Source organism: Pelodiscus sinensis, chromosome 18 (assembly GCF_052426305.1).
Source record: "Pelodiscus sinensis isolate ZL-2025 chromosome 18, ASM5242630v1, whole genome shotgun sequence".
In the NCBI taxonomy this organism is placed as follows: domain Eukaryota; kingdom Metazoa; phylum Chordata; order Testudines; family Trionychidae; genus Pelodiscus; species Pelodiscus sinensis.
The window spans coordinates 35042101-35069409 of NC_143069.1; the positions used below are offsets into that span (position 1 = coordinate 35042101).

The 27309-nt window shown below is 73.3% G+C and overlaps 2 protein-coding genes across 2 annotated transcripts in view; both read left to right on the plus strand.

Annotated features, from left to right (window-relative positions):
* Positions 1 to 287: 287 nt before the first annotated feature.
* ABCD1 (ATP binding cassette subfamily D member 1) lies at positions 288 to 11893 on the plus strand. Its single transcript, XM_089770243.1, has 10 exons — positions 288 to 1115; positions 2181 to 2361; positions 3439 to 3581; positions 3664 to 3832; positions 5233 to 5327; positions 5798 to 5943; positions 6669 to 6814; positions 8422 to 8506; positions 8621 to 8746; positions 11634 to 11893. The coding sequence occupies exons 1-10, from the start codon at positions 360 to 362 to the stop codon at positions 11890 to 11892; spliced, it is 2106 nt and encodes a 701-aa protein (XP_089626369.1). The 5' UTR covers positions 288 to 359; the 3' UTR covers position 11893.
* A 1315-nt stretch (positions 11894 to 13208) lies between these two features.
* PLXNB3 (plexin B3) overlaps positions 13209 to 27309 on the plus strand; it is a 64602-nt gene continuing 50501 nt past the window's right edge. The window contains 3 exon segments of the mRNA XM_089770242.1: positions 13209 to 13286; positions 16379 to 16442; positions 18096 to 19169. Coding sequence (XP_089626368.1) covers positions 18105 to 19169 — 1065 coding nt within the window. The 5' untranslated portion in view covers positions 13209 to 13286; positions 16379 to 16442; positions 18096 to 18104.

Below are 27309 nucleotides of genomic sequence, written 5' to 3' on the forward strand. Positions count from 1 at the left end.
CCGGACGGGCGGGGGAGGGGCGGCCCGGGAGCGGGGGCGGGGCCGGACGGGCGGGGGCGGGGCGGCCCGGGAGCGGGGGGGCCGGGGGCGGGGGCGGGCGGGGGAGCGGGGCGGGGCCGGGGGCGGGGGCGGGGCCGGACGGGGGGCGGGGGGAGGGGGGGCGGGGCGGCCCGGGGCGGGGGCGGGGCGGGGGGCGGGGGCGGGGCCCGGGGAGCGGGGGCGGGGCCGGACGGGCGGGGGCGGGGCGGCCCGGGAGCGGGGGGCGGGGCCGGACGGGCGGGGGCGGGGCGGCCCGGGAGCGGGGGGCGGGGCCGGACGGGCGGGGGAGGGGCGGCCCGGGAGCGGGGGCCGGGGCGGACATGGAGGCGGCGGGGCCCGGGGCGCGCTGGCCGGAGGAGGCGGCGGCTCCCGGGGTGAACGGGGCGTTCGCGCGGCGGCTGCGGCGGCTGCTGGCGCTGCTGTTCCCGCGGGCGCTGGGCCCGCCGGCGGCGCTGCTGGCGCTGCTCTCGGCCGCCCTGGCGAGCCGCACCGGCCTGTCGCTGTGCGTGGCGCGGCTGGAGGGGCGGCTGGCCCGGTGCATCGTGCGCCGCCGCCCCCGGCGCTTCGCCCGCCACCTGCTGCTGTGGCTGCTGCTGGCGCTGCCCGCCACCTTCGTGAACAGCGCGCTGCGCTACCTGGAGGGGCGGCTGGCCCTGGCGCTGCGCGCCCGCCTGGCGGCCGAGGCCTACGGGCTGTACCTCGGGGCGCAGACCTACTACCGCGTCAGCGCCATGGACGGGCGCCTGCGGGCCCCCGAGCAGGCGCTCACCGAGGACCTGGCGGCCTTCGCGGCCTCCGTGGCCCGGCTGTACTCCAACCTGACCAAGCCGGTGCTGGACGTAGCGGTGACCGCCTACGCCCTGCTGCGCGCCGCCCGGGCCAAGGGGGCGGGCACGGCCTGGCCCGCCGCCATCGCCGGCCTGGTGGTGGGCGCCACGGCCCAGGTGCTGCGCGCCTGCTCGCCCCGCTTCGGGGAGCTGGTGGCGGAGGAGGCCCGGCGCCGGGGGGAGCTGCGCTACGTGCACGCCCGCATGGTGGCCAACGCCGAGGAGATCGCCTTCTACGGCGGGCACCAGGTGCCACCGGCGCGGGTCCCGCCCCCTTCCCTGCCAGGGCCCTGGCTGCAAGACCCCTCCAGCCGGCCCTCTCCAGACCACTCGCGCCCCCACTGCCCCAGCCAGGGAGCGCATGGTCCCTCCCGCCGTGGGTACCAGACGGCCCGGCTGTCCGTCCCTCCCTCGCACCTCCACACGGGCGCCCCCTGGCGGGCGCAGCTGGCCCGGCTGACGCGCCCTGGCGCCCCCTGGCGGGCGCAGCTGGCCCGGCTGACGCGCCCTGGGGCCCCCTGGCGGGCGCAGCTGGCCCGGCTGACGCGCCCTGGGGCCCCCTGGCGGGCGCAGCTGGCCCGGCTGACGCGCCCTGGGGCCCCCTGGCGGGCGCAGCTGGCCCGGCTGACGCGCCCTGGCGCCCCCTGGCGGGCGCAGCTGGCCCGGCTGACGCGCCCTGGCGCCCCCTGGCGGGCGCAGCTGGCCCGGCTGACGCGCCCTGGGGCCCCCTGGCGGGCGCAGCTGGCCCGGCTGACGCGCCCTGGGGCCCCCTGGCGGGCGCAGCTGGCCCGGCTGACGCGCCCTGGGGCCCCCTGGCGGGCGCAGCTGGCCCGGCTGACGCGCCCTGGGGCCCCCTGGCGGGCGCAGCTGGCCCGGCTGACGCGCCCTGGGGCCCCCTGGCGGGCGCAGCTGGCCCGGCTGACGCGCCCTGGGGCCCCCTGGCGGGCGCAGCTGGCCCGGCTGACGCGCCCTGGGGCCCCCTGGCGGGCGCAGCTGGCCCGGCTGACGCGCCCTGGGGCCCCCTGGCGGGCGCAGCTGGCCCGGCTGACGCGCCCTGGCGCCCCCTGCAGGCAGAGCTGGCCCTGCTGACGCGCCCTGGCGCCCCCTGCAGGCAGAGCTGGCCCGGCTGACGCGCCCTGGCGCCCCCTGCAGGCAGAGCTGGCCCGGCTGACGCGCCCTGGCGCCCCCTGCAGGCAGAGCTGGCCCGGCTGACGCGCCCTGGCGCCCCCTGCAGGCAGAGCTGGCCCTGCTGACGCGCCCTGGCGCCCCCTGCAGGCAGAGCTGGCCCGGCTGACACTCTGTCGCCCCCTGCAGGCAGAGCTGACCCTGCTGCGGCGCTGCTATGGGGCGCTGGCTGAGCACCTTAACCTGCTGCTGCTGCAGCGCCTGTGGTTCGTCATGCTGGAGCAGTTCCTCATGAAGTATGTGTGGAGCGCGGCCGGGCTGGTCATGGTGGCTCTGCCCATCATCACGGCCCCGGGCTATTCAGAGAGCGGTGAGCTGGTGGGGGGTTTATGGCAGGCAGGAGGTGCCGGGGCAGGGGCTCAAGGGTAGCGGTGGGCTCAGGGCAGGTAGGAAGGGGCAGGTGACTGATGGTATGGGGGAATATAGGGGCAGGTGGGGGGCTCAGGCCAGGAGCTGAGGGTACGGGAAATTTGGAGTAGGCAAGGGGCTGGGGGTAGGAGGCTGAGGGTATAGGGGGATCTCCGGGTGGGCTGAGGGTACAGGAACTTGGGGCAGGTGGGGGGCTGAGGGTACAGGGGGATCTCTGGGAAGGTGGAGGGCTGAGGGTACAGGAACTTGGGGCAGCTGGGGGGGCTGAGGGTACAGGAACTTGGGGCAGGTGGGGGGGCTGAGGGTATAGGGGGATCTCCGGGAGGGCTGAGGGTACAGGAACTTGGGGCAGGTGGGGAGGCTGAGGGTACAGGGGGATCTCCGGGAAGGTGGAGGGCTGAGGGTACAGGAACTTGGGGGGGCTGAGGGTACGGGGATTTGGGGGGGCGGGGGGCTGAGAGTATGTTGGGGCTTGGGGCCGGCGGGGGGATTGTGGGGCTGGCTGGGAAGGTGAAGTGTGGGGCCAGGAGGCAGACACAGGACGCTCAATGCTGAGCCAGGAGAAACCCCTCGCTTCCAGGCCAGCGTCCCCAGTTCAAGCAACCCAGGGCCCACTGGCAATTTGGGAGGGAGTCACATCCAGCTGCCGGATGCGCTGCCCTGCCCCGCATCTCATGAGCTGTGTGCCGGGCTGTTGGGTTCTCTGCCGGGTGCTCGGAGCTGTCTGGGAACGTGCCCCCGGCCCTGCCGCCGAGGGATCCCTGCTCCCAGGGCTGCGGGTGAGCGTGGCTTGGCGCGGCTCCGGGGGCATGGCTGGCGCTTCCCCGGCGCCCCAGGCTGGGATGGGTGGCCTGGCTTGCAGCTCAGTGCCAGCAGCCGCCCCCCAGCGAAGACGCCAGAGGCTGCAGGGGTAGGGGCCTGCCCTATGAAGGCTGAGGCAGTAGGGGTGTGGGCAGAGGCAGAGCCTTTTGGGGTAGCCCTGTGGGGAGCCCTGCCCCTCATTCCTGCTGCTCCCCAGACTCGGCAGAGGTGAAGCGGGCGGCGCTGGAGCGGGCAGAGGAGGAGCGGGTCAGCGAGAGAACCGAGGCCTTTACCACGGCCAGGAATCTACTGAGTGCAGCCGCCGACGGCGTGGAGCGCGTCATGGCCTCCTACAAGGAGGTGAGGGGCCCAGACGCCTGGCCGGCGGGAGGGGCGGGGCCGGGCGCCCGCACGCCTGGGTTCTCACGCCCGCTCTCGGCAGGTGACGGAGCTGGCCGGTTACACCGCCCGGGTCTATGAGATGTTCCACGTCTTCGAGGACGTGCAGCGTGGGCGCTTGAGCCGCCCTGGCGAGGTGCATGAGGGCCGGGATCCGGGCACGGCCGTGATGAGGCCCGGGGTGCGTGTGGAGGGGCCTCTCCCCATTCGTGGTGAGTCCTGGGGCAAAGTGCAGCAGCCATATTTGTAGGTCTTCCTGAAATGCATCTTCCCAGCACGTGTGTGTCCAGCTGCCCCCTGCTCCGGGTGCGTCTCCTGCTGGTGCCGGGCGCGTCCCCGGCTGCCCCCTGCTGGCTGGGCCCTGCTCCGGGTGCGTCTCCCGCTGGTGCCGGGCGCGTCCCCGGCTGCCCCCTGCTGGCTGGGCCCTGCTCCGGGTGCGTCTCCTGCTGGTGCCGGGCGTGTCCCCGGCTGCCCCCTGCTGGCTGGGCCCTGCTCCGGGTGCGTCTCCCGCTGGTGCCGGGCGCGTCCCCGGCTGCCCCCTGCTGGCGAGGTTGGGCCCTGCTCCGGGTGCGTCTCCCGCTGGTGCCGGGCGCGTCCCCGGCTGCCCCCTGCTGGCGAGGTTGGGCCCTGCTCCGGGTGCGTCCCCGGCTGCCCCCTGCTGGCTGGGCCCTGCTCCGGGTGCGTCTCCCGCTGGTGCCGGGCGTGTCCCCGGCTGCCCCCTGCTGGCTGGGCCCTGCTCCGGGTGCGTCTCCTGCTGGTGCCGGGCGCGTCCCCGGCTGCCCCCTGCTGGCTGGGCCCTGCTCCGGGTGCGTCTCCCGCTGGTGCCAGGCGCGTCCCCGGCTGCCCCCTGCTGGCGAGGTTGGGCCCTGCTCCGGGTGCGTCCCCGGCTGCCCCCTGCTGGCTGGGCCCTGCTCCGGGTGCGTCTCCCGCTGGTGCCGGGTGCGTCCCCGGCTGCCCCCTGCTGGCTGGGCCCTGCTCCGGGTGCGTCTCCCGCTGGTGCCGGGCGCGTCCCCGGTTGCCCCCTGCTGGCTGGGCCCTGCTCCGGGTGCGTCTCCCGCTGGTGCCGGGCGCGTCCCCGGCTGCCCCCTGCTGGCGAGGTTGGGCCCTGCTCCGGGTGCGTCTCCCGCTGGTGCCGGGTGCATCCCCGGCTGCCCCCTGCTGGCTGGGCCCTGCTCCGGGTGCGTCTCCCGCTGGTGCCGGGCGCGTCCCCGGCTGCCCCCTGCTGGCTGGGCCCTGCTCCGGGTGCGTCTCCCGCTGGTGCCGGGTGCGTCCCCGGCTGCCCCCTGCTGGCTGGGCCCTGCTCCGGGTGCGTCTCCCGCTGGTGCCGGGCGCGTCCCCGGCTGCCCCCTGCTGGCTGGGCCCTGCTCCGGGTGCGTCTCCCGCTGGTGCCGGACGCGTCCCCGGCTGCCCCCTGCTGGCTGGGCCCTGCTCCGGGTGCGTCTCCCGCTGGTGCCGGGCGCATCCACGGCTGCCCCCTGCTGGCTGGGCCCTGCTCCGGGTGCGTCTCCCGCTGGTGCCGGGCGCGTCCCCGGCTGCCCCCTGCTGGCGAGGTTGGGCCCTGCTAGTAATTCCCTCTTTGTCCCTTCCCCCATTTGCTTCTGTTTGCTCCCAGGTCGGGTTGTGGATGTGGAAAGTGGAATTATCTGTGAAAACATCCCAATTATCACCCCCACTGGGGATGTGGTAGTAGCCAGCCTGAACCTCAGGGTAAAAGGAGCCCAGGGCTGGGGGGGCTGGGGGTCAGAGTGAGGGGCACCGGCAGGGCTGGGGGGCGGGGACTGCAGGTCAGAGTGGGGGGCACCGGCAGGGCTGGGGGGTGGAGTGAGGGGCAGTGGCAGGGCTGGGGGTTGGTAGCTGCAGGTCAGAGTGGGGGGCACCGGCAGGGCTGGGGGGTGGAGTGAGGGGCAGTGGCAGGGCTGGGGGTTGGTAGCTGCAGGTCAGAGTGGGGGGCACCGGCAGGGCTGGGGGGCGGGGGCTGGAGGGCGGGGGCTGTGGGTCAGAGTGGGGGGCACCGGCAGGGCTGGGGGGCGGGGGCTGGAGGGCGGGGGCTGTGGGTCAGAGTGGGGGGCACCGGCAGGGCTGGGGGGTAGAGTGAGGGGCGGGGCAGGAGCCTGGGGGGAGTAGGGAAACGGGAGGGGCCGGCAGGTCCCGGGGGTCTCACGGCTCCATCCTGGCAGGTGGAGCGGGACATGCACCTACTCATCACGGGCCCGAACGGCTGTGGGAAGAGCTCCCTGTTCCGGATCCTCGGGGGGCTCTGGCCGGTTTACAGCGGGGTCCTCTACAAACCGCCCCCCCACCGCATGTTCTACGTCCCCCAGAGGTGTGGGCCTCCCCCTGGCTGCTGGCCAGAGCAGGGAGCTCTGGGGGGGGCTGGCGGTGGGGTTCCCCTGGCTCGGGGGGGGGGCTGGCGGTGGGTCAGAGTGGGGGGGCCGGGAGCCGGGGTTCCCCTGGCTCGGGGGGGGGCTGGCGGTGGGTCAGAGTGGGGGGGCCGGGAGCCGGGGTTCCCCTGGCTCGGGGGGGGCTGCCGGTGGGTCAGAGTGGGGGGGCCGGGAGCTGGGGTTCCCCTGGCTCGGGGGGGGCTGGCGGTGGGTCAGAGTGGGGGGGCCGGGAGCCGGGGTTCCCCTGGCTCGGGGGGGGCTGGCGGTGGGTCAGAGTGGGGGGGCCGGGAGCCGGGGTTCCCCTGGCTCGGGGGGGGGCTGGCGGTGGGTCAGAGTGGGGGGGCCGGGAGCCGGGGTTCCCCTGGCTCGGGGGGGGGCTGGCGGTGGGTCAGAGTGGGGGGGCCGGGAGCCGGGGTTCCCCTGGCTCGGGGGGGGGCTGGCGGTGGGTCAGAGTGGGGGGGCCGGGAGCCGGGGTTCCCCTGGCTCGGGGGGGGGCTGGCGGTGGGTCAGAGTGGGGGGGCCGGGAGCCGGGGTTCCCCTGGCTCGGGGGGGGGCTGGCGGTGGGTCAGAGTGGGGGGGCCGGGAGCTGGGGTTCCCCTGGCTCGGGGGGGGGGGGGCTGGCCAGAGCCGGGCAGGGCTTCACTCCCTTCCGGGCGGGTCCCCACAGGCCCTACATGGTGCTGGGCTCCCTGCGGGACCAGGTGATCTACCCGGACACCCAGCCCCAGATGCTGCGCAAGGGCCTGGCGGACGCCGACCTGGGGCGAATCCTCGACATCGTCAGCCTCACGTACCTCGTGCAGCGGGAGGGAGGTGGGGCCAGGAGGGCAGAGGGGGGGGTCATGGGTGGGGGGGCTGGAAGTGGGGCAGGAGGTGATGGAGGTGGGTGGGGAGGGATGGGGGCAGGAGGGGAGTGGGGTGGTGGGGCAGGAGGCGATGGACGTGGGTGGGGAGGGATGGGGCAGGAGGCGATGGAGGTGGGTGGGGAGGGATGGGGGCAGGAGGGGAGTGGAGTGGGGGGGGCAGGAGGCGATGGAGGTGGGTGGGGAGGGATGGGGGCAGGAGGGGAGTGGAGTGGGGGGGGCAGGAGGCGATGGAGGTGGGTGGGGAGGGATGGGGGCAGGAGGGGAGTGGGGTGGTGGGGCAGGAGGCGATGGACGTGGGTGGGGAGGGATGGGGGCAGGAGGGGAGTGGGGTGGTGGGGCAGGAGGCGATGGATGTGGGTGGGGAGGGATGGGGCAGGAGGGGAGTGGAGTGGGGGGGGCAGGAGGCGATGGACGTGGGTGGGGAGGGATGGGGGCAGGAGGGGAGTGGAGTGGGGGGGGCAGGAGGCGATGGACGTGGGTGGGGAGGGATGGGGGCAGGAGGGGAGTGGGGTGGTGGGGCAGGAGGCGATGGAGGTGGGTGGGGAGGGATGGGGGCAGGAGGGGAGTGGAGTGGGGGGGGCAGGAGGCGATGGACGTGGGTGGGGAGGGATGGGGGCAGGAGGGGAGTGGGGTGGTGGGGCAGGAGGCGATGGAGGTGGGTGGGGAGGGATGGGGGCAGGAGGGGAGTGGGGTGGTGGGGCAGGAGGCGATGGACGTGGGTGGGGAGGGATGGGGGCAGGAGGGGAGTGGGGTGGTGGGGCAGGAGGCGATGGAGGTGGGTGGGGAGGGATGGGGGCAGGAGGGGAGTGGAGTGGGGGGGGCAGGAGGCGATGGACGTGGGTGGGGAGGGATGGGGGCAGGAGGGGAGTGGGGTGGTGGGGCAGGAGGCGATGGACGTGGGTGGGGAGGGATGGGGGCAGGAGGGGAGTGGGGTGGTGGGGCAGGAGGCGATGGAGGTGGGTGGGGAGGGCTGGGGGCAGGAGGGGAGTGGGGTGGTGGGGCAGGAGGCGATGGAGGTGGGTGGGGAGGGATGGGGGCAGGAGGGGAGTGGAGTGGGGGGGCAGGAGGCGATGGAGGTGGGTGGGGAGGGATGGGGGCAGGAGGGGAGTGGGGTGGTGGGGCAGGAGGCGATGGAGGTGGGTGGGGAGGGATGGGGGCAGGAGGGGAGTGGAGTGGGGGGGGCAGGAGGCGATGGACGTGGGTGGGGAGGGATGGGGGCAGGAGGGGAGTGGAGTGGTGGGGCAGGAGGCGATGGACGTGGGTGGGGAGGGATGGGGGCAGGAGGGGAGTGGGGTGGTGGGGCAGGAGGCGATGGAGGTGGGTGGGGAGGGATGGGGGCAGGAGGGGAGTGGGGTGGTGGGGCAGGAGGCGATGGACGTGGGTGGGGAGGGATGGGGGCAGGAGGGGAGTGGGGTGGTGGGGCAGGAGGCGATGGACGTGGGTGGGGAGGGCTGGGGGGCCAGGGGCAATGGGGCAGAGTGGGTGGTAGGGGTGATGGTCACTGCAAGCCAGCGACCAATGAGGCGTCTCCGTTTCCCGGCGGGCCGGGGCCAGGCTGGGACACCGTCAGCGATTGGCAGGACGTCCTGTCGGGGGGTGAGAAGCAGCGAATGGGGATGGCCCGGATGTTCTATCACAGGTCAGTGACCCCCCAGGCCAGCCCCCCCCCGCTGGCAGGTGGGGGGCGGGGGCTGCTGTGGGGTTTGGGCTGGGGGCGTCTGTGCCTCCTCCAGTCATGTCCCCCTCCCCCCAGGCCGCAGTATGCCCTGCTGGACGAGTGCACCAGTGCGGTGAGCATCGATGTGGAGGGGCACATCTTCCAGGCTGCAAAGGATGCTGGGATCTCGCTGCTCTCCATCACCCACCGGCCCTCCCTATGGTACATCCTATCCCCCCCTCCACAGTGGTACCTCCCATCTGTCCCCACCTCCGACTCTTATAGTCTGTCCCATCCCTTCCCTGCTATGTATGGTACATTCCATTCTCCCTCCCTAACACTATGATGCATCCTGTCTCACCCCCGCATACGCTCGGCTACCCCCGATACTTTCTATGGTACATCCCGTTCTCCCTCACACTCGCTCTGTGGTACGTCCCACTCCCCTATACACAGCATGGTACAACCCTCCCCCCAGACACTCACCATGGTTTGTCCCCACCCATGTGCCTTTCCCTTTCTGTGACCCCCGCCCTGGCCCTAATGGGGCAACCCAGCGCTGGGGTGAGGGGCACTGAGCCAGCTTGCAGCTGGGGAGGAGTATTCCTTGCCCCACCCCCTGCACGTATGGCCCCTCCCCCATCGCCCGCCCAGCCCCCGCTCGTATCGCCCCTCCCCCATGACCCGCCCTGCCCCCACACGTATCACCCTTCCCGCATCACCTGCCCTGCCCCCGCACGAATCGCCCCTGCCCCGTCACCCGCCCTGCCCCCGCACGTATCACCCTTCCGGCATCACCTGCCCTGCCCCCGCACGAATCGCTCCTGCCCCATGACCCGCCCTGCCCCCGCACGTATCACCCTTCCGGCATCACCTGCCCTGCCCCCGCACGAATCGCCCCTGCCCCATGACCCGCCCTGCCCCTGCACGTATCACCCTTCCCGCATCACCTGCCCTGCCACCCCACGAATCGCCCCTGCCCCATCACCCGCCCTGACCCCGCTCGTATCGCCCCTCCCCCATCACCCGCCCTGCCCCCACACGTATCACCCTTCCCGCATCACCTGCCCTGCCCCCGCACATATCGCCCCTCCCCCATCACCTGCGCACCCCGCCCCTGCACGTATCACCCCTCCCCCATCACCTGCGCACCCCGCCCCTGCACGTATCGCCCCTCCCCCATCACCTGCCCACCCCGCCCCCGCACGTATCGCCCCTCCGCCATCACCTGCCCACCCCGCCCCTGCACATATCGGCCCTCCCCCATCACCTGCGCACCCTGCCCCTGCACGTATCGCCCCTCCCCCATCACCCGCCCACCCTGCCCCCGCACGTATCGCCCCTCCCCCATCACCTGCCCACCCCGCCCCTGCACGTATCGCCCCTCCCCCATCACCTGCGCACCCTGCCCCTGCACGTATCGCCCCTCCCCCATCACCTGCCCACCCCGCCCCTGCACATATCGCCCCTCCCCCATCACCTGCCCACCCCGCCCCCCGCACGTATCGCCCCTCCCCCATCACCTGCGCACCCTGCCCCTGCACGTATCGCCCCTCCCCCATCACCTGCGTACCCTGCCCCTGCATTTATCGCCCCTCCCCCATCACCTGCCCACCCCGACCCTGCACGTATCGCCCCTCCCCCATCACCTGCCCACCCCGCCCCCGCACGTATCGCCCCTCCCCCATCACCTGCGCACCCTGCCCCTGCATTTATCGCCCCTCCCCCATCACCTGCCCACCCCGCCCCTGCACGTATCGCCCCTCCCCCATCACCTGCCCACCCCGCCCCCGCACGTATCGCCCCTCCCCCATCACCTGCGCACCCTGCCCCTGCACGTATCGCCCCTCCCCCATCACCCGCCCAACCCCCACACGTATCGCCCTTCCCGCATCACCTGCCCTGCCCCCGCACATATCGCCCCTCCCCCATCACCTGCGCACCCCGCCCCTGCACGTATCGCCCCTCCCCCATCACCTGCCCACCCCGCCCCTGCACGTATCGCCCCTCCCCCATCACCTGCGCACCCTGCCCCGCACGTATCGCCCCTCCCCCATCACCTGCCCACCCCGCCCCTGCACGTATCGCCCCTCCCCCATCACCTGCCCACCCCGCCCCCCGCACGTATCGCCCCTCCCCCATCACCTGCCCACCCTGCCCCCGCACGTATCGCCCCTCCCCCGTCACCCACCCTGCCCCCGCATGTATGACCCCTCCCCTATCACCTGCAGTGCCCCCGCACCTATCGCCGCTCCCCCATGACCTGCCCTGCCCCCACACGTATCGTCCTTCCCGCATCACCCGCCTGCCCTGCCCCACACATGGCCCCCATGCACAGCTGCTCCCCTGCCCTGCCTGCACCCTCCTGTTACCCTGGCAATTGCCCCAGAGTGCACCTGCTGCAGCCCCCTGCCCCTTTCACCCTCTTCTCCCAGCCCCCCCGTGTGTCCCTGCCCCCGGCTCCCTGGCCGCTCTCCCGGCAGCCAGCCCCAGCCCTTCAGGAGCCTGCGTGGGCGCAGGGCACGGCCGGCCAGTCAATGGCCCTTTGTGTCCAGAGCCTGGGCACTGGCCGGGCAGGGGGGCAGGGGGCCATGGTGGATCTGTGGGGGCTGGGGGCCGCAAGTGGGGGGTGGGCAGTGGGGGGCATGGCGGATCTGTGGGGGCTGGGGGCCGCAGGTGGGGGGTTGGCAGTGGGGGCATGGCGGATCTGTGGGGGCTGGGGGCAGCAGGTGGGGGGTGGGCAGTGGGGCCATGGCGGATCTGTGGGGGCTGGGGGCAGCAGGTGGGGGGTGGGCAGTGGGGGCATGGCGGATCTGTGGGGGCTGGGGTGAGTGAGGGGCACAGCGGGGCTGGGGGCCGCAGGTGGGGGGTGGGCAGTGGGGCCATGGCGGATCTGTGGGGGCTGGGGGCAGCAGGTGGGGGGTGGGCAGTGGGGCCATGGCGGATCTGTGGGGGCTGGGGGCAGCAGGTGGGGGGTGGGCAGTGGGGCCATGGCGGATCTGTGGGGGCTGGGGGGCCGCAGGTGGGGGGTGGGCAGTGGGGCCATGGCGGATCTGTGGGGGCTGGGGGGCCGCAGGTGGGGGGCCCTGCTGACCCTGCCCCCCCACAGGAAGTACCACACCCACGTGCTGCAGTTCGACGGGCAGGGGGGCTGGCGACTGGAGAGCTTGGACGCGGCCGCCCGGCTCTCGCTGACGGAGGAGAAGCAGCGTCTGGAGTCGCAGCTGGCCGGGGTGCCCCGCGTCCGGCGCCGCCTGGCCGAGCTCCGCCGGGTCCTGGGGGGCCAGCCCCCCCCGGCTCACTCTGAGCCACCTGCCCCCGCTGCCCCGGTGACTGAAGCTGCCTCCCCCTCCCCCTCCCCCGTCTAAGCGTTTCAGGGGCTCCAGCAGCCCCCCTGGCAGTGCACTGCCTGCCCCTCCCCCTGCCCTGGGAGAGAAGGGGGCTTGCGCCCCAGAGCCGGCGGTGCCGCTGCCCGGCTGGGGGCCCCGGGGCGGCTCCGGGGGCGGGGCGGGCCCGGCTGGGGTCCCCGGGGCGGCTCCGGGGGCGGGGCGGGCCCGGCTGGGGTCCCCGGGGCGGCTCTGGGGGCGGGGCGGGCCCGGCTGGGGTCCCCGGGGCGGCTCTGGGGGCGGGGCGGGCCCGGCTGGGGTCCCCGGGGCGGCTCCGGGTGCGGGGCGGGCCCGGCTGGGGTCCCTGGGGCGGCTCCGGGGGCGGGGCGGGCCCGGCTGGGGTCCCCGGGGCGGCTCTGGGGGCGGGGCGGGCCCGGCTGGGGGCCCCGGGGCGGCTCTGGGGGCGGGGCGGGCCCGGCTGGGGTCCCCGGGGCGGCTCTGGGGGCGGGGCGGGCCCGGCTGGGGTCCCCGGGGCGGCTCCGGGGGCGGGGCGGGCCCGGCTGGGGGCCCCGGGGCGGCTCTGGGGGCGGGGCGGGCCCGGCTGGGGGCCCCGGGGCGGCTGATCCCATTAAACTGCTTTAACCCCTGATGCTCTTGTTCCGTTTACCGGCCCCTGGGTGCGGGGCCGAGTCCCCAGCAGCCCCCCCCCCCGGCCTGAGGGTCCCTCCTACCCCCCCATGGACCTGCCCCGTCTCCCCCCGGGGCTCCGGTGCGCGTGGGCTGTGTCCGGCCTGGCCAGCAGGGGGTGCCAGTGTCCCCGCGGTTTCAGTGGGGGGGGGGGCTCGCGGCAGTGCATTGTGGGGGCGCTGGTCCAAGCCATGCCTGGCCAGTCTGCACCGAGCCCCGATTGGCAGGCGGGGGGCGGGGCCAGCAGGTGCCCCCAAAGCCTTCTCCACGCACCCTCGCTTCCCGCCCAGTGCTGCCTCAGTTTCCCCCAGCGCCTGCTCGCTCCTTGGGGCCTCGCGAATGGGGGGCTGGGAGCTGCTTGGGGAGACCCCAGATCGGCCCGTTGGGGGCCATTGTGCCCCCGAATGTGCGAGCCCCCGCGCGTCTCCCGGCCCCGCCCCACACCTGAGCCCCGCCCCGGCAGCGGAGCAGGGCTTCGTATCCCCCCCAGGGCCGGGCGGGGCAGCGGCTGCAAACCCCTTCGAGCTGCCCGGATTAGCGACGCGCAGGGAGATTAGCCCCCCGGAGCTGTGGGCGGACTTGCCCCGCCCCCCGCCCCGCCCCGCCCTGGGCTCCCCCCTTCACCCCCGCCCCCCAGCGCAGCTTCTGATGCCGCCTGGCTGCTCCGGATCAGGAGGATTGAACAGACCCGGCCCGGCTGCCGAGAGAGCGAGCGGGGACCCCCAGCCTAGGACGGCGGGCGCTGGCAGGTGTGCGGGGTGCGGGGCGGGAGGGACGGGCCCCGGCAGGGCTGGGGGGGGCAGTGAGGGGCCCCGGCAGGGCTGGGGGGGGCAGTGAGGGGCCCCGGCAGGGCTGGGGGGGCAGTGAGGGGCCCCGGCAGGGCTGGGCGGGGCAGTGAGGGGCCCCGGCAGGGCTGGGGGGGCAGTTGGGGTCCGGGCAGGGCTGGGGGGCAGTTGGGGTCCCGGCAGGGCTGGGGGGGGCAGTGAGGGGCCCCGGCAGGGCTGGGGGGGCAGTGAGGGGCCCCGGCAGGGCTGGGGGGGCAGTGAGGGGCCCCGGCAGGGCTGGGGGGCAGTGAGGGGCCCCGGCAGGGCTGGGGGGGGCAGTTGGGGTCCCGGCAGGGCTGGGGGGCAGGGGCTGTGGGTCGGAGTGAGGGGCCCCGGCAGGGCTGGGGGGCAGTGAGGGGCCCCGGCAGGGCTGGGGGGCAGTTGGGGCCCCGGCAGGGCTGGGGGGGGGGGAGTTGGGGCCCCGGCAGGGCTGGGGGGGGGGCAGTTGGGGCCCCGGCAGGGCTGGGGGGGGGGCAGTGAGGGGCCCCGGCAGGGCTGGGGGCAGGGGCTGTGGGTCAGGAGTGAGGGGCACCGGCAGGGCTGGGGGCAGGGGCTGTGGGTCGGAGTGAGGGGCAGGGCTGGGGGCAGGGGCTGTGGGTCGGAGTGAGGGGCACCGGCAGGGCTGGGGGCAGGGGCTGTGGGTCAGGAGTGAGGGGCACCGGCAGGGCAGGGGGCGGGGGCTGCAGGATGGGGGTGAGGGGCACCGGCAGGGCTGGGGGCAGGGGCTGTGGGTCAGGAGTGAGGGGCACCGGCAGGGCAGGGGGCTGCGGGATGGGGGTGAGGGGCACCGGCAGGGCTGGGGGCAGGGGCTGTGGGTCGGAGTGAGGGGCACCGGCAGGGCTGGGGGCAGGGGCTGCGGGATGGGGGTGAGGGGCACCGGCAGGGCTGGGGGCAGGGGCTGTGGGTCGGAGTGAGGGGCACCGGCAGGGCTGGGGGCAGGGGCTGTGGGTCGGAGTGAGGGGCACCGGCAGGGCTGGGGGCAGGGGCTGTGGGTCGGAGTGAGGGGCACCGGCAGGGCTGGGGGCAGGGGCTGTGGGTCGGAGTGAGGGGCACCGGCAGGGCTGGGGGCAGGGGCTGTGGGTCAGGAGTGAGGGGCACCGGCAGGGCTGGGGGCAGGGGCTGTGGGTCGGAGTGAGGGGCACCGGCAGGGCTGGGCAGCGGGGGCTGTGGGTTGGAGTGAGGGGCACCGGCAGGGCTGGGGGCAGGGGCTGTGGGTCGGAGTGAGGGGCACCGGCAGGGCTGGGCAGCGGGGGCTGTGGGTTGGAGTGAGGGGCACCGGCAGGGCTGGGGGCAGGGGCTGTGGGTCGGAGTGAGGGGCACCGGCAGGGCTGTGGGTCGGAGTGAGGGGCACCGGCAGGGCTGGGCAGCGGGGGCTGTGGGTTGGGAGTGAGGGGCACCGGCAGGGCTGGGGGCAGGGCTGCGGGTCAGAGTGAGGGGCACCGGCAGGGCTGGGGGCAGTGGCTGTGGGTCAGGAGTGAGGGGCACCGGCAGGGCTGGGGGCAGAGGTTGAGGGGCGGGAGCGAGGGGCACTGGCAGGGCTGGGGGGGCAGGCCTAGGGGCGGGAGCGAGGGGCACTGGCAGGGCTGGGGGGCAGGCCTAGGGGTGGGAGCGAGGGGCACCGGCAGGGCCGGGGGGCAGGCCTAGGGGTGGGAGCGAGGGGCACCGGCAGGGCTGGGGGGCAGGCCTAGGGGTGGGAGCGAGGGGCACTGGCAGGGCCGGGGGGCAGGCCTAGGGGCGGGAGCGAGGGGCACTGGCAGGGCCGGGGGGCAGGCCTAGGGGCGGGAGCGAGGGGCACTGGCAGGGCTGGGGGGGCAGGCCTAGGGGTGGGAGCGAGGGGCACTGGCAGGGCCGGGGGGCAGGCCTAGGGGTGGGAGCGAGGGGCACTGGCAGGGCCGGGGGGCAGGCCTAGGGGCGGGAGCGAGGGGCACTGGCAGGGCCGGGGGGCAGGCCTAGGGGCGGGAGCGAGGGGCAGTGGCAGGGCCGGGGGGCAGGCCTAGGGGCGGGAGCGAGGGGCACTGGCAGGGCCGGGTGGCAGGCCTAGGGGCGGGAGCGAGGGGCACTGGCAGGGCCGGGGGGCAGGCCTAGGGGCGGGAGCGAGGGGCACTGGCAGGGCCGGGGGGCAGGCCTAGGGGTGGGAGCGAGGGGCACTGGCAGGGCCGGGGGGCAGGCCTAGGGGTGGGAGCGAGGGGCACCGGCAGGGCTGGGGGGCAGGCCTAGGGGTGGGAGCGAGGGGCAGTGGCAGGGCCGGGGGGCAGGCCTAGGGGCGGGAGCGAGGGGCACCGGCAGGGCTGGGGGGCAGGCCTAGGGGCGGGAGCGAGGGGCACCGGCAGGGCTGGGGGGCAGGCCTAGGGGCGGGAGCGAGGGGCACTGGCAGGGCCGGGGGGCAGGCCTAGGGGCGGGAGCGAGGGGCACTGGCAGGGCCAGGGGGCAGGCCTAGGGGCGGGAGCGAGGGGCACTGGCAGGGCTGGGGGGGCAGGCCTAGGGGCGGGAGCGAGGGGCACTGGCAGGGCTGGGGGGGCAGGCCTAGGGGCGGGAGCGAGGGGCACTGGCAGGGCTGGGGGGGCAGGCCTAGGGGCGGGAGCGAGGGGCACTGGCAGGGCTGGGGGGCAGGCCTAGGGGCGGGAGCGAGGGGCACTGGCAGGGCCGGGGGGCAGGCCTAGGGGCGGGAGCGAGGGGCACTGGCAGGGCTGGGGGGGCAGGCCTAGGGGCGGGAGCGAGGGGCACTGGCAGGGCTGGGGGGCAGGCCTAGGGGCGGGAGCGAGGGGCACTGGCAGGGCTGGGGGGGCAGGCCTAGGGGCGGGAGCGAGGGGCACTGGCAGGGCTGGGGGGCAGGGGGTGTTTGCCACGTGCTATAAGCGGCAGGCGAGGGGGAGTCTCTGCCCCCCTTGCCAGCCCTGGGGGGGCCGCGGGACAATGGGGCCTGTGGCGCTTGGTGCCAGGCCGGGCGGGCGCGGGGAGAACAGGGGCTCATTCAGCCGGGAAACGCCCCCCCGCTCCCCCCCCCCGCTCCCCTGCAGGACAATGAGCCCAGAAGCTGGAGCCTGGCGCCCAGGGGTGTGAGCTGAGCCCCAGAGCCAACTGGTGAGTGGGGGGGGGCGGACGCCTGGGTTCTGCCCAGCGGGGGGGGGGGCTGGACGCCTGGGTTCTGCCCAGCGGGGGGGGGGGGCCCGGACGCCTGGGTTCTGCCCAGCGGGGGGGGGGGCAGACGCCTGGGTTCTGCCCAGCGGGGGGGGGGGGGCCCGGATGCCTGGGTTCTGCCCAGCGGGGGGGGGGGGGGCCCGGACGCCTGGGTTCTGCCCAGCGGGGGGGGGGGCAGACGCCTGGGTTCTGCCCAGCGGGGGGTGGGGGCGGCCCGGACGCCTGGGTTCTGCCCAGCGGGGGGGGGGGGGGGCCCGGACACCTGGGTTCTGCCCAGCGGGGGTGGGGGCGGCCCGGACGCCTGGGTTCTGCCCAGCGGGGGGGGGGGGGGGGCCCGGACACCTGGGTTCTGCCCAGCGGGGGGGGTTCTGCCCAGCGGGGGGGGGAGCGGCCCGGACACCTGGGTTCTGCCCAGCGGGGGGGGGGGGCCCGGACGCCTGGGTTCTGCCCAGCGGGGGGGGGGGGGATGTTGGAGCCTTTTTCCTAGCTCCTTTGTGTCTGCTGCCTGCCCCACCCTGGCCATTGTGTTCTTCTCCCTCCCCCGCCTCTCAAGAGGCCTGGGGGGCAGACTTGTTGGGACCTGTGGGACACCTGATCCCCACCCCGCCCCCCCACGCCTGGCTGGGCCCCTCCCCCAGGCAGCTCAATGGGTCAGGGAGGAGCCGGGACAGCTGGGTTCTCCCCAGCTCTGGGGGGCAGTGAGGCTGGTGGGTTAGAGCGGGGGGGTGGAGGCAGGATGGTGGGGCTGGTGGGTTAGAGCGGGGGGGCGGGGCTCTAGGGGGGCAGTGGGGCTGGTGGGTTAGAGCGGGGGGCGGGGCTGTGGGGGGCAGTGGGGCTGGTGGGTTAGAGCGGGGGGGCGGGGCTGTGGGGGGCAGTGGGGCTGGTGGGTTAGAGCGGGGGGGCGGGGCTGTGGGGGGCAGTGGGGCTGGTGGGTTAGAGCGGGGGGCGGGGCTGTGGGGGGCAGTGGGGTGGTGGGTTAGAGCGGGGGGCGGGGCTCTGGGGGGCAGTGGGGCTGGTGGGTTAGAGCGGGGGGCGGGGCTGTGGGGGGCAGTGGGGCTGGTGGGTTAGAGCAGGGGGGTGGAGGCAGGATGGGGGGGCAGTGGGGCTGGTGAGTTAGAGCGGGGGGGCGGGGCTGTGGGGGGCAGTGGGGCTGGTGGGTTAGAGCGGGGGGGGCGGAGCTCTAGGGGGGCAGTGGGGCTGGTGGGTTAGAGCAGGGGGGTGGAGGCAGGATGGGGGGGCAGTGGGGCTGGTGGGTTAGAGCGGGGGGGGCGGGGCTGTGGGGGGCAGTGGGGCTGGTGGGTTAGAGCGGGGGGGCGGGGCTGTGGGGGGCAGTGGGGGCTGGTGGGTTAGAGCGGGGGGGCGGGGCTGTGGGGGGCAGTGGGGCTGGTGGGTTAGAGCGGGGGGGCAGGGCTGTGGGGGGCAGTGGGGCTGGTGGGTTAAAGCGGGGGGGCGGGGCTGTGGGGGGCAGTGGGGCTGGTGGGTTAGAGCGGGGGGCGGGGCTGGGGGGGGGCACGTGTGGATTGAATCCCCCAATCCCGCAGCAGTGGGGGTGGGGCCGGACACCTGGCGACTTAGCCCTGCCCCCTCTCTCCCCAGGCATCGGACATGCCCCTCCTCCTGGCCCCCCTCCTCCTGCTCCTGGCCCCGCCCTGCTCCTGCCCCCCCCACCCCTCCTTCTCCGCCCCCAACGCCAGCTTCTGCCACCTGGCGCGCGCCGGCGACTCGGGCGCCCTGTTCGTGGGAGCCGTGGACGCCCTGTTCCAGCTGACGCCGGAGCTGGGGCTGGCGCGCCGGGTGCGGACGGGGCCGGAGCTGGACAGCCCCGAGTGCCTGCCCTTCCGGGACCCCCAGGACTGCCCCCAGGCCCGGCCCACGCCCAACGCCAACAAGCTGCTGCTGCCCAACGTGCCGGCGGGCGAGCTGGTGGTGTGCGGGCAGCTGGCGCAGGGGCTGTGCGAGACGCGGGCGCTGGCCGACGTGGGCCGGCTGCTCTACCGCCCCCAGGAGCCGGGCGACAGCCAGTTCGTGGCCGCCAACGAGGCCCGGGCCTCCACGGTGGGCGTGATCGGGCGGCACGCCGGGCGGGACCTGCTCTTCGTGGGGCGCGGGCTGACGGGCGGGCTCTCCGCCGGCACCCCGCCCCTCACCATCCGGCCGCTGGCCGGGCCGGCCGCCTTCTCCAGCGAGGCCATGGGCAAGCTGGTGGTGGGCGACTTCGCGCACTACAACAGCAGCTACGCGGGCGCCTACGCGGCCGGCGGGCACGTCTACTTCCTCTTCTCCCGGCGCGGCGCCCGGGCCCGCCCCGAGTACCGGCCCTTCCTGGCCCGCGCCTGCGCCCGCGACGCCCAGCTCTACTCCTACGCCGAGGTGCCGCTGGAGTGCCGGGACGCCGCCGGGCGCCGCTACGAGCTGGCGCGCGCCGGGCAGCTGGCCCGCCTGGGCCCCGGCCAGGGCCACACCCTCTTCGTGGTGGCGGCCACCGGGCAGGGGGCCACGGGCGCCCCCGGCCCGCACACGGCCCTGTGCGCCTTCCCGCTGGCCCGGCTGGACGCGGCGCTGGAGAGGGCCCGGCGGGCGTGCTACACCGCGGCCGGCAGGGGCCCCGAGGGCCAGGAGGAGGCCGCCATCGCCTACGGGGTCACGTCCCGCTGCACCGAGCTGCCCAAGGTAGGTGGGGCCGGCGCCGGGCGAGGGGCCCCCAGGCCCGACCCCCAGAGGAGCCGAGTGCGAGGGGACCCCGCCCCCCCAGAGGAGCCGAGTGCTAGGGGACCCCAGGCCCGACCCCCAGAGGAGCCGAGTGCGAGGGGCCCCCGACCTCCCAGAGGAGCCGAGTGCGAGGGGCCCCCGACCTCCCAGAGGAGCCGAGTGCGAGGGGCCCCCGACCCCGCCCCCCCAGAGGAGCCGAGTGCGAGGGGACCCCGCCCCCCCAGAGGAGCCGAGTGCGAGGGGACCCCGCCCCCCCAGAGGAGCCGAGTGCGAGGGGCCCCCGACCTCCCAGAGGAGCCGAGTGCGAGGGGCCCCCGACCTCCCAGAGGAGCCGAGTGCGAGGGGCCCCTGACCCCCCAGAGGAGCCGAGTGCTAGGGGACCCCAGGCCCGACCCCCAGAGGAGCCGAGTGCGAGGGGCCCCCGACCTCCCAGAGGAGCCGAGTGCGAGGGGCCCCCGACCCCGCCCCCCCAGAGGAGCCGAGTGCGAGGGGCCCCCGACCTCCCAGAGGAGCCGAGTGCGAGGGGCCCCCGACCTCCCAGAGGAGCCGAGTGCGAGGGGCCCCCGACCTCCCAGAGGAGCCGAGTGCGAGGGGCCCCCGACCTCCCAGAGGAGCCGAGTGCGAGGGGCCCCCGACCTCCCAGAGGAGCCGAGTGCGAGGGGCCCCCGACCCCCCAGAGGAGCCCAGTGTGAGGGGCCTCTGACCCGCCAGAGGAGCCGAGTGTGAGGGAACACTGACCCTGACTCCCCAGAGGAGCCGAGTGCGAGGGAACACTGACCCTGACCCCCAGAGGAGCCGAGTGCGAGGGAACACTGACCCCGACTCCCCAGAGGAGCCGAGTGCGAGGGAACACTGACCCCGACCCCCAGAGGAGCCGAGTGTGAGGGAACACTGACCCTGACTCCCCAGAGGAGCCGAGTGCGAGGGAACACTGACCCCGACCCCCAGAGGAGCCGAGTGCGAGGGAACACTGACCCCGACCCCCAGAGGAGCCGAGTGCGAGGGAACACTGACCCCGACCCCCAGAGGAGCCGAGTGTGAGGGAACACTGACCCTGACTCCCCAGAGGAGCCGAGTGTGAGGGAACACTGACCCTGACCCCCAGAGGAGCCGAGTGCGAGGGAACACTGACCCCGACCCCCAGAGGAGCCGAGTGCGAGGGAACACTGACCCCGACCCCCAGAGGAGCCGAGTGTGAGGGAACACTGACCCTGACTCCCCAGAGGAGCCGAGTGCGAGGGAACACTGACCCCGACCCCCAGAGGAGCCGAGTGTGAGGGAACACTGACCCCGACCCCCAGAGGAGCCGAGTGCGAGGGAACACTGACCCCGACCCCCAGAGGAGCCGAGTGCGAGGGAACACTGACCCTGACTCCCCAGAGGAGCCGAGTGTGAGGGAACACTGACCCCGACTCCCCAGAGGAGCCGAGTGCGAGGGAACACTGACCCTGACTCCCCAGAGGAGCCGAGTGCGAGGGAACACTGACCCCGACCCCCAGAGGAGCCGAGTGCAAGGGAACACTGACCCTGACTCCCCAGAGGAGCCGAGTGCGAGGGAACACTGACCCTGACTCCCCAGAGGAGCCGAGTGTGAGGGAACACTGACCCTGACTCCCCAGAGGAGCCGAGTGCGAGGGAACACTGACCCTGACTCCCCAGAGGAGCCGAGTGCGAGGGAACACTGACCCTGACTCCCCAGAGGAGCCGAGTGCGAGGGAACACTGACCCTGACTCCCCAGAGGAGCCGAGTGTGAGGGAACACTGACCCCGACCCCCAGAGGAGCCGAGTGCGAGGGAACACTGACCCTGACTCCCCAGAGAAGCCGAGTGCGAGGGAACACTGACCCTGACTCCCCAGAGGAGCCGAGTGCGAGGGAACACTGACCCTGACTCCCCAGAGGAGCCGAGTGCGAGGGAACACTGACCCCGACCCCCAGAGGAGCCGAGTGCGAGGGAACACTGACCCCGACCCCCAGAGGAGCCGAGTGCGAGGGAACACTGACCCCGACCCCCAGAGGAGCCGAGTGCGAGGGAACACTGACCCTGACTCCCCAGAGGAGCCGAGTGTGAGGGAACACTGACCCTGACTCCCCAGAGGAGCCGAGTGTGAGGGAACACTGACCCCGACCCGCCAGAGGAGCCGAGTGTGAGGGAACACTGACCCCGACCCCCAGAGGAGCCGAGTGCGAGGGAACAGTGACCCTGACTCCCCAGAGGAGCCGAGTGCGAGGGAACACTGACCCTGACTCCCCAGAGGAGCCGAGTGCGAGGGAACACTGACCCTGACTCCCCAGAGGAGCCGAGTGCGAGGGAACACTGACCCTGACTCCCCAGAGGAGCCGAGTGCGAGGGAACACTGACCCTGACTCCCCAGAGGAGCCGAGTGCGAGGGAACACTGACCCCGACCCCCAGAGGAGCCGAGTGCGAGGGAACACTGACCCCGACCCCCAGAGGAGCCGAGTGCGAGGGAACACTGACCCTGACTCCCCAGAGGAGCCGAGTGTGAGGGAACACTGACCCCGACTCCCCAGAGGAGCCGAGTGCGAGGGAACACTGACCCCGACCCGCCAGAGGAGCCGAGTGCGAGGGAACACTGACCCCGACTCCCCAGAGGAGCCGAGTGCGAGGGAACACTGACCCTGACTCCCCAGAGGAGCCGAGTGCGAGGGAACACTGACCCTGACTCCCCAGAGGAGCCGAGTGTGAGGGAACACTGACCCTGACTCCCCAGAGGAGCCGAGTGCGAGGGAACACTGACCCTGACTCCCCAGAGGAGCCGAGTGCGAGGGAACACTGACCCCGACCCCCAGAGGAGCCGAGTGCGAGGGAACACTGACCCCGACCCCCAGAGGAGCCGAGTGCGAGGGAACACTGACCCCGACCCCCAGAGGAGCCGAGTGTGAGGGAACACTGACCCCGACCCCCAGAGGAGCCGAGTGCGAGGGAACACTGACCCCGACCCCCAGAGGAGCCGAGTGCGAGGGAACACTGACCCCGACCCCCAGAGGAGCCGAGTGTGAGGGAACACTGACCCTGACTCCCCAGAGGAGCCGAGTGTGAGGGAACACTGACCCTGACTCCCCAGAGGAGCCGAGTGCGAGGGAACACTGACCCTGACTCCCCAGAGGAGCCGAGTGCGAGGGAACACTGACCCCGACCCCCAGAGGAGCCGAGTGCGAGGGAACACTGACCCCGACCCCCAGAGGAGCCGAGTGCGAGGGAACACTGACCCCGACCCCCAGAGGAGCCGAGTGTGAGGGAACACTGACCCTGACTCCCCAGAGGAGCCGAGTGTGAGGGAACACTGACCCTGACTCCCCAGAGGAGCCGAGTGCGAGGGAACACTGACCCTGACTCCCCAGAGGAGCCGAGTGCGAGGGAACACTGACCCCGACCCCCAGAGGAGCCGAGTGCGAGGGAACACTGACCCTGACTCCCCAGAGGAGCCGAGTGTGAGGGAACACTGACCCCGACCCCCAGAGGAGCCGAGTGTGAGGGAACACTGACCCTGACTCCCCAGAGGAGCCGAGTGCGAGGGAACACTGACCCTGACTCCCCAGAGGAGCCGAGTGCGAGGGAACACTGACCCTGACTCCCCAGAGGAGCCGAGTGCGAGGGAACACTGACCCTGACTCCCCAGAGGAGCCGAGTGTGAGGGAACACTGACCCTGACTCCCCAGAGAAGCCGAGTGTGAGGGAACACTGACCCCGACCCCAGAGGAGCCGAGTGTGAGGGAACACTGACCCCGACCCCCAGAGGAGCCGAGTGCGAGGGAACACTGACCCTGACTCCCCAGAGGAGCCGAGTGCGAGGGGCCCCCGACCCCGACCCCCAGAGGAGCCGAGTGTGAGGGAACACTGACCCCGACCCCCAGAGGAGCCGAGTGTGAGGGAACACTGACCCTGACTCCCCAGAGGAGCCGAGTGCGAGGGAACACTGACCCTGACTCCCCAGAGGAGCCGAGTGTGAGGGAACACTGACCCTGACTCCCCAGAGGAGCCGAGTGTGAGGGAACACTGACCCCGACCCCAGAGGAGCCGAGTGTGAGGGAACACTGACCCTGACTCCCCAGAGGAGCCGAGTGTGAGGGAACACTGACCCCGACCCCCAGAGGAGCCGAGTGTGAGGGAACACTGACCCTGACTCCCCAGAGGAGCCGAGTGTGAGGGAACACTGACCCTGACTCCCCAGAGGAGCCGAGTGTGAGGGAACACTGACCCCGACCCCCAGAGGAGCCGAGTGTGAGGGAACAGTGACCCTGACTCCCCAGAGGAGCCGAGTGTGAGGGAACACTGACCCTGACTCCCCAGAGGAGCCGAGTGTGAGGGAACACTGACCCTGACCCCCAGAGGAGCCGAGTGCGAGGGAACACTGACCCCGACCCCCAGAGGAGCCGAGTGCGAGGGAACACTGACCCCGATCCCCAGAGGAGCCGAGTGCGAGGGAACACTGACCCCGACCCCCAGAGGAGCCGAGTGTGAGGGAACACTGACCCTGACTCCCCAGAGGAGCCGAGTGTGAGGGAACACTGACCCCGACCCGCCAGAGGAGCCGAGTGTGAGGGAACACTGACCCCGACTCCCCAGAGGAGCCGAGTGCGAGGGAACAGTGACCCTGACTCCCCAGAGGAGCCGAGTGCGAGGGAACACTGACCCTGACTCCCCAGAGGAGCCGAGTGCGAGGGAACACTGACCCTGACTCCCCAGAGGAGCCGAGTGCGAGGGAACACTGACCCTGACTCCCCAGAGGAGCCGAGTGCGAGGGAACACTGACCCTGACTCCCCAGAGGAGCCGAGTGCGAGGGAACACTGACCCTGACTCCCCAGAGGAGCCGAGTGCGAGGGAACACTGACCCTGACTCCCCAGAGGAGCCGAGTGCGAGGGAACACTGACCCCGACCCCCAGAGGAGCCGAGTGCGAGGGAACACTGACCCTGACTCCCCAGAGGAGCCGAGTGCGAGGGAACACTGACCCCGACCCCCAGAGGAGCCGAGTGCGAGGGAACACTGACCCCGACCCCCAGAGGAGCCGAGTGCGAGGGAACACTGACCCTGACTCCCCAGAGGAGCCGAGTGTGAGGGAACACTGACCCCGACTCCCCAGAGGAGCCGAGTGCGAGGGAACACTGACCCCGACCCGCCAGAGGAGCCGAGTGCGAGGGAACACTGACCCCGACTCCCCAGAGGAGCCGAGTGCGAGGGAACACTGACCCTGACTCCCCAGAGGAGCCGAGTGCGAGGGAACACTGACCCTGACTCCCCAGAGGAGCCGAGTGCGAGGGAACACTGACCCCGACCCCCAGAGGAGCCGAGTGCGAGGGAACACTGACCCCGACCCCCAGAGGAGCCGAGTGCGAGGGAACACTGACCCCGACCCCCAGAGGAGCCGAGTGCGAGGGAACACTGACCCCGACCCCCAGAGGAGCCGAGTGTGAGGGAACACTGACCCTGACTCCCCAGAGGAGCCGAGTGTGAGGGAACACTGACCCTGACTCCCCAGAGGAGCCGAGTGCGAGGGAACACTGACCCTGACTCCCCAGAGGAGCCGAGTGCGAGGGAACACTGACCCCGACCCCCAGAGGAGCCGAGTGCGAGGGAACACTGACCCTGACTCCCCAGAGGAGCCGAGTGTGAGGGAACACTGACCCCGACCCCCAGAGGAGCCGAGTGTGAGGGAACACTGACCCTGACTCCCCAGAGGAGCCGAGTGCGAGGGAACACTGACCCTGACTCCCCAGAGGAGCCGAGTGTGAGGGAACACTGACCCTGACTCCCCAGAGGAGCCGAGTGCGAGGGAACACTGACCCTGACTCCCCAGAGGAGCCGAGTGTGAGGGAACACTGACCCTGACTCCCCAGAGAAGCCGAGTGTGAGGGAACACTGACCCCGACCCCCAGAGGAGCCGAGTGCGAGGGAACACTGACCCCGACCCCCAGAGGAGCCGAGTGCGAGGGAACACTGACCCTGACTCCCCAGAGGAGCCGAGTGCGAGGGGCCCCCGACCCCGACCCCCAGAGGAGCCGAGTGTGAGGGAACACTGACCCCGACCCCCAGAGGAGCCGAGTGTGAGGGAACACTGACCCTGACTCCCCAGAGGAGCCGAGTGCGAGGGAACACTGACCCTGACTCCCCAGAGGAGCCGAGTGTGAGGGAACACTGACCCTGACTCCCCAGAGGAGCCGAGTGTGAGGGAACACTGACCCCGACCCCCAGAGGAGCCGAGTGTGAGGGAACACTGACCCTGACTCCCCAGAGGAGCCGAGTGTGAGGGAACACTGACCCCGACCCCCAGAGGAGCCGAGTGTGAGGGAACACTGACCCTGACTCCCCAGAGGAGCCGAGTGTGAGGGAACACTGACCCTGACTCCCCAGAGGAGCCGAGTGTGAGGGAACACTGACCCCGACCCCCAGAGGAGCCGAGTGTGAGGGAACAGTGACCCTGACTCCCCAGAGGAGCCGAGTGTGAGGGAACACTGACCCTGACTCCCCAGAGGAGCCGAGTGTGAGGGAACACTGACCCTGACCCCCAGAGGAGCCGAGTGCGAGGGAACACTGACCCCGACCCCCAGAGGAGCCGAGTGCGAGGGAACACTGACCCCGATCCCCAGAGGAGCCGAGTGCGAGGGAACACTGACCCCGACCCCCAGAGGAGCCGAGTGCGAGGGAACACTGACCCCGACCCCCAGAGGAGCCGAGTGCGAGGGAACACTGACCCTGACTCCCCAGAGGAGCCGAGTGCGAGGGAACACTGACCCCGACCCCCAGAGGAGCCGAGTGTGAGGGAACACTGACCCCGACCCCCAGAGGAGCCGAGTGCGAGGGAACACTGACCCCGACCCCCAGAGGAGCCGAGTGCGAGGGAACACTGACCCTGACTCCCCAGAGGAGCCGAGTGCGAGGGAACACTGACCCCGACCCCCAGAGGAGCCGAGTGCGAGGGAACACTGACCCCGACCCCCAGAGGAGCCGAGTGTGAGGGAACACTGACCCCGACCCCCAGAGGAGCCGAGTGCGAGGGAACACTGACCCTGACTCCCCAGAGGAGCCGAGTGCGAGGGAACACTGACCCCGACCCGCCAGAGGAGCCGAGTGCGAGGGAACACTGACCCCGACCCCCAGAGGAGCCGAGTGTGAGGGAACACTGACCCCGACCCCCAGAGGAGCCGAGTGCGAGGGAACACTGACCCTGACTCCCCAGAGGAGCCGAGTGCGAGGGAACACTGACCCTGACTCCCCAGAGGAGCCGAGTGCGAGGGAACACTGACCCTGACCCCCAGAGGAGCCGAGTGCGAGGGAACACTGACCCCGACCCCCAGAGGAGCCGAGTGCGAGGGAACACTGACCCCGACCCCCAGAGGAGCCGAGTGCGAGGGAACACTGACCCCGACCCCCAGAGGAGCCGAGTGCGAGGGAACACTGACCCCGACCCCCAGAGGAGCCGAGTGCGAGGGAACACTGACCCCGACCCCCAGAGGAGCCGAGTGCGAGGGAACACTGACCCTGACTCCCCAGAGGAGCCGAGTGCGAGGGAACACTGACCCTGACTCCCCAGAGGAGCCGAGTGCGAGGGAACACTGACCCCGACCCCCAGAGGAGCCGAGTGCGAGGGAACACTGACCCTGACTCCCCAGAGGAGCCGAGTGCGAGGGAACACTGACCCTGACTCCCCAGAGGAGCCGAGTGCGAGGGAACACTGACCCCGACCCCCAGAGGAGCCGAGTGCGAGGGAACACTGACCCCGACCCCCAGAGGAGCCGAGTGCGAGGGAACACTGACCCCGACCCCCAGAGGAGCCGAGTGCGAGGGAACACTGACCCTGACTCCCCAGAGGAGCCGAGTGCGAGGGAACACTGACCCTGACTCCCCAGAGGAGCCGAGTGCGAGGGAACACTGACCCCGACCCCCAGAGGAGCCGAGTGCGAGGGAACACTGACCCCGACCCCCAGAGGAGCCGAGTGTGAGGGGCCTCTGACCCCCCAGAGGAGCCGAGTGCGAGGGGCCCCCGACCCCGACTCCCCAGAGGAGCCGAGTGCGAGGGGCCCCCGACCCCGAGCCCCCAGAGGAGCCGAGTGCGAGGGGCCCCCGACCCCGAGCCCCCAG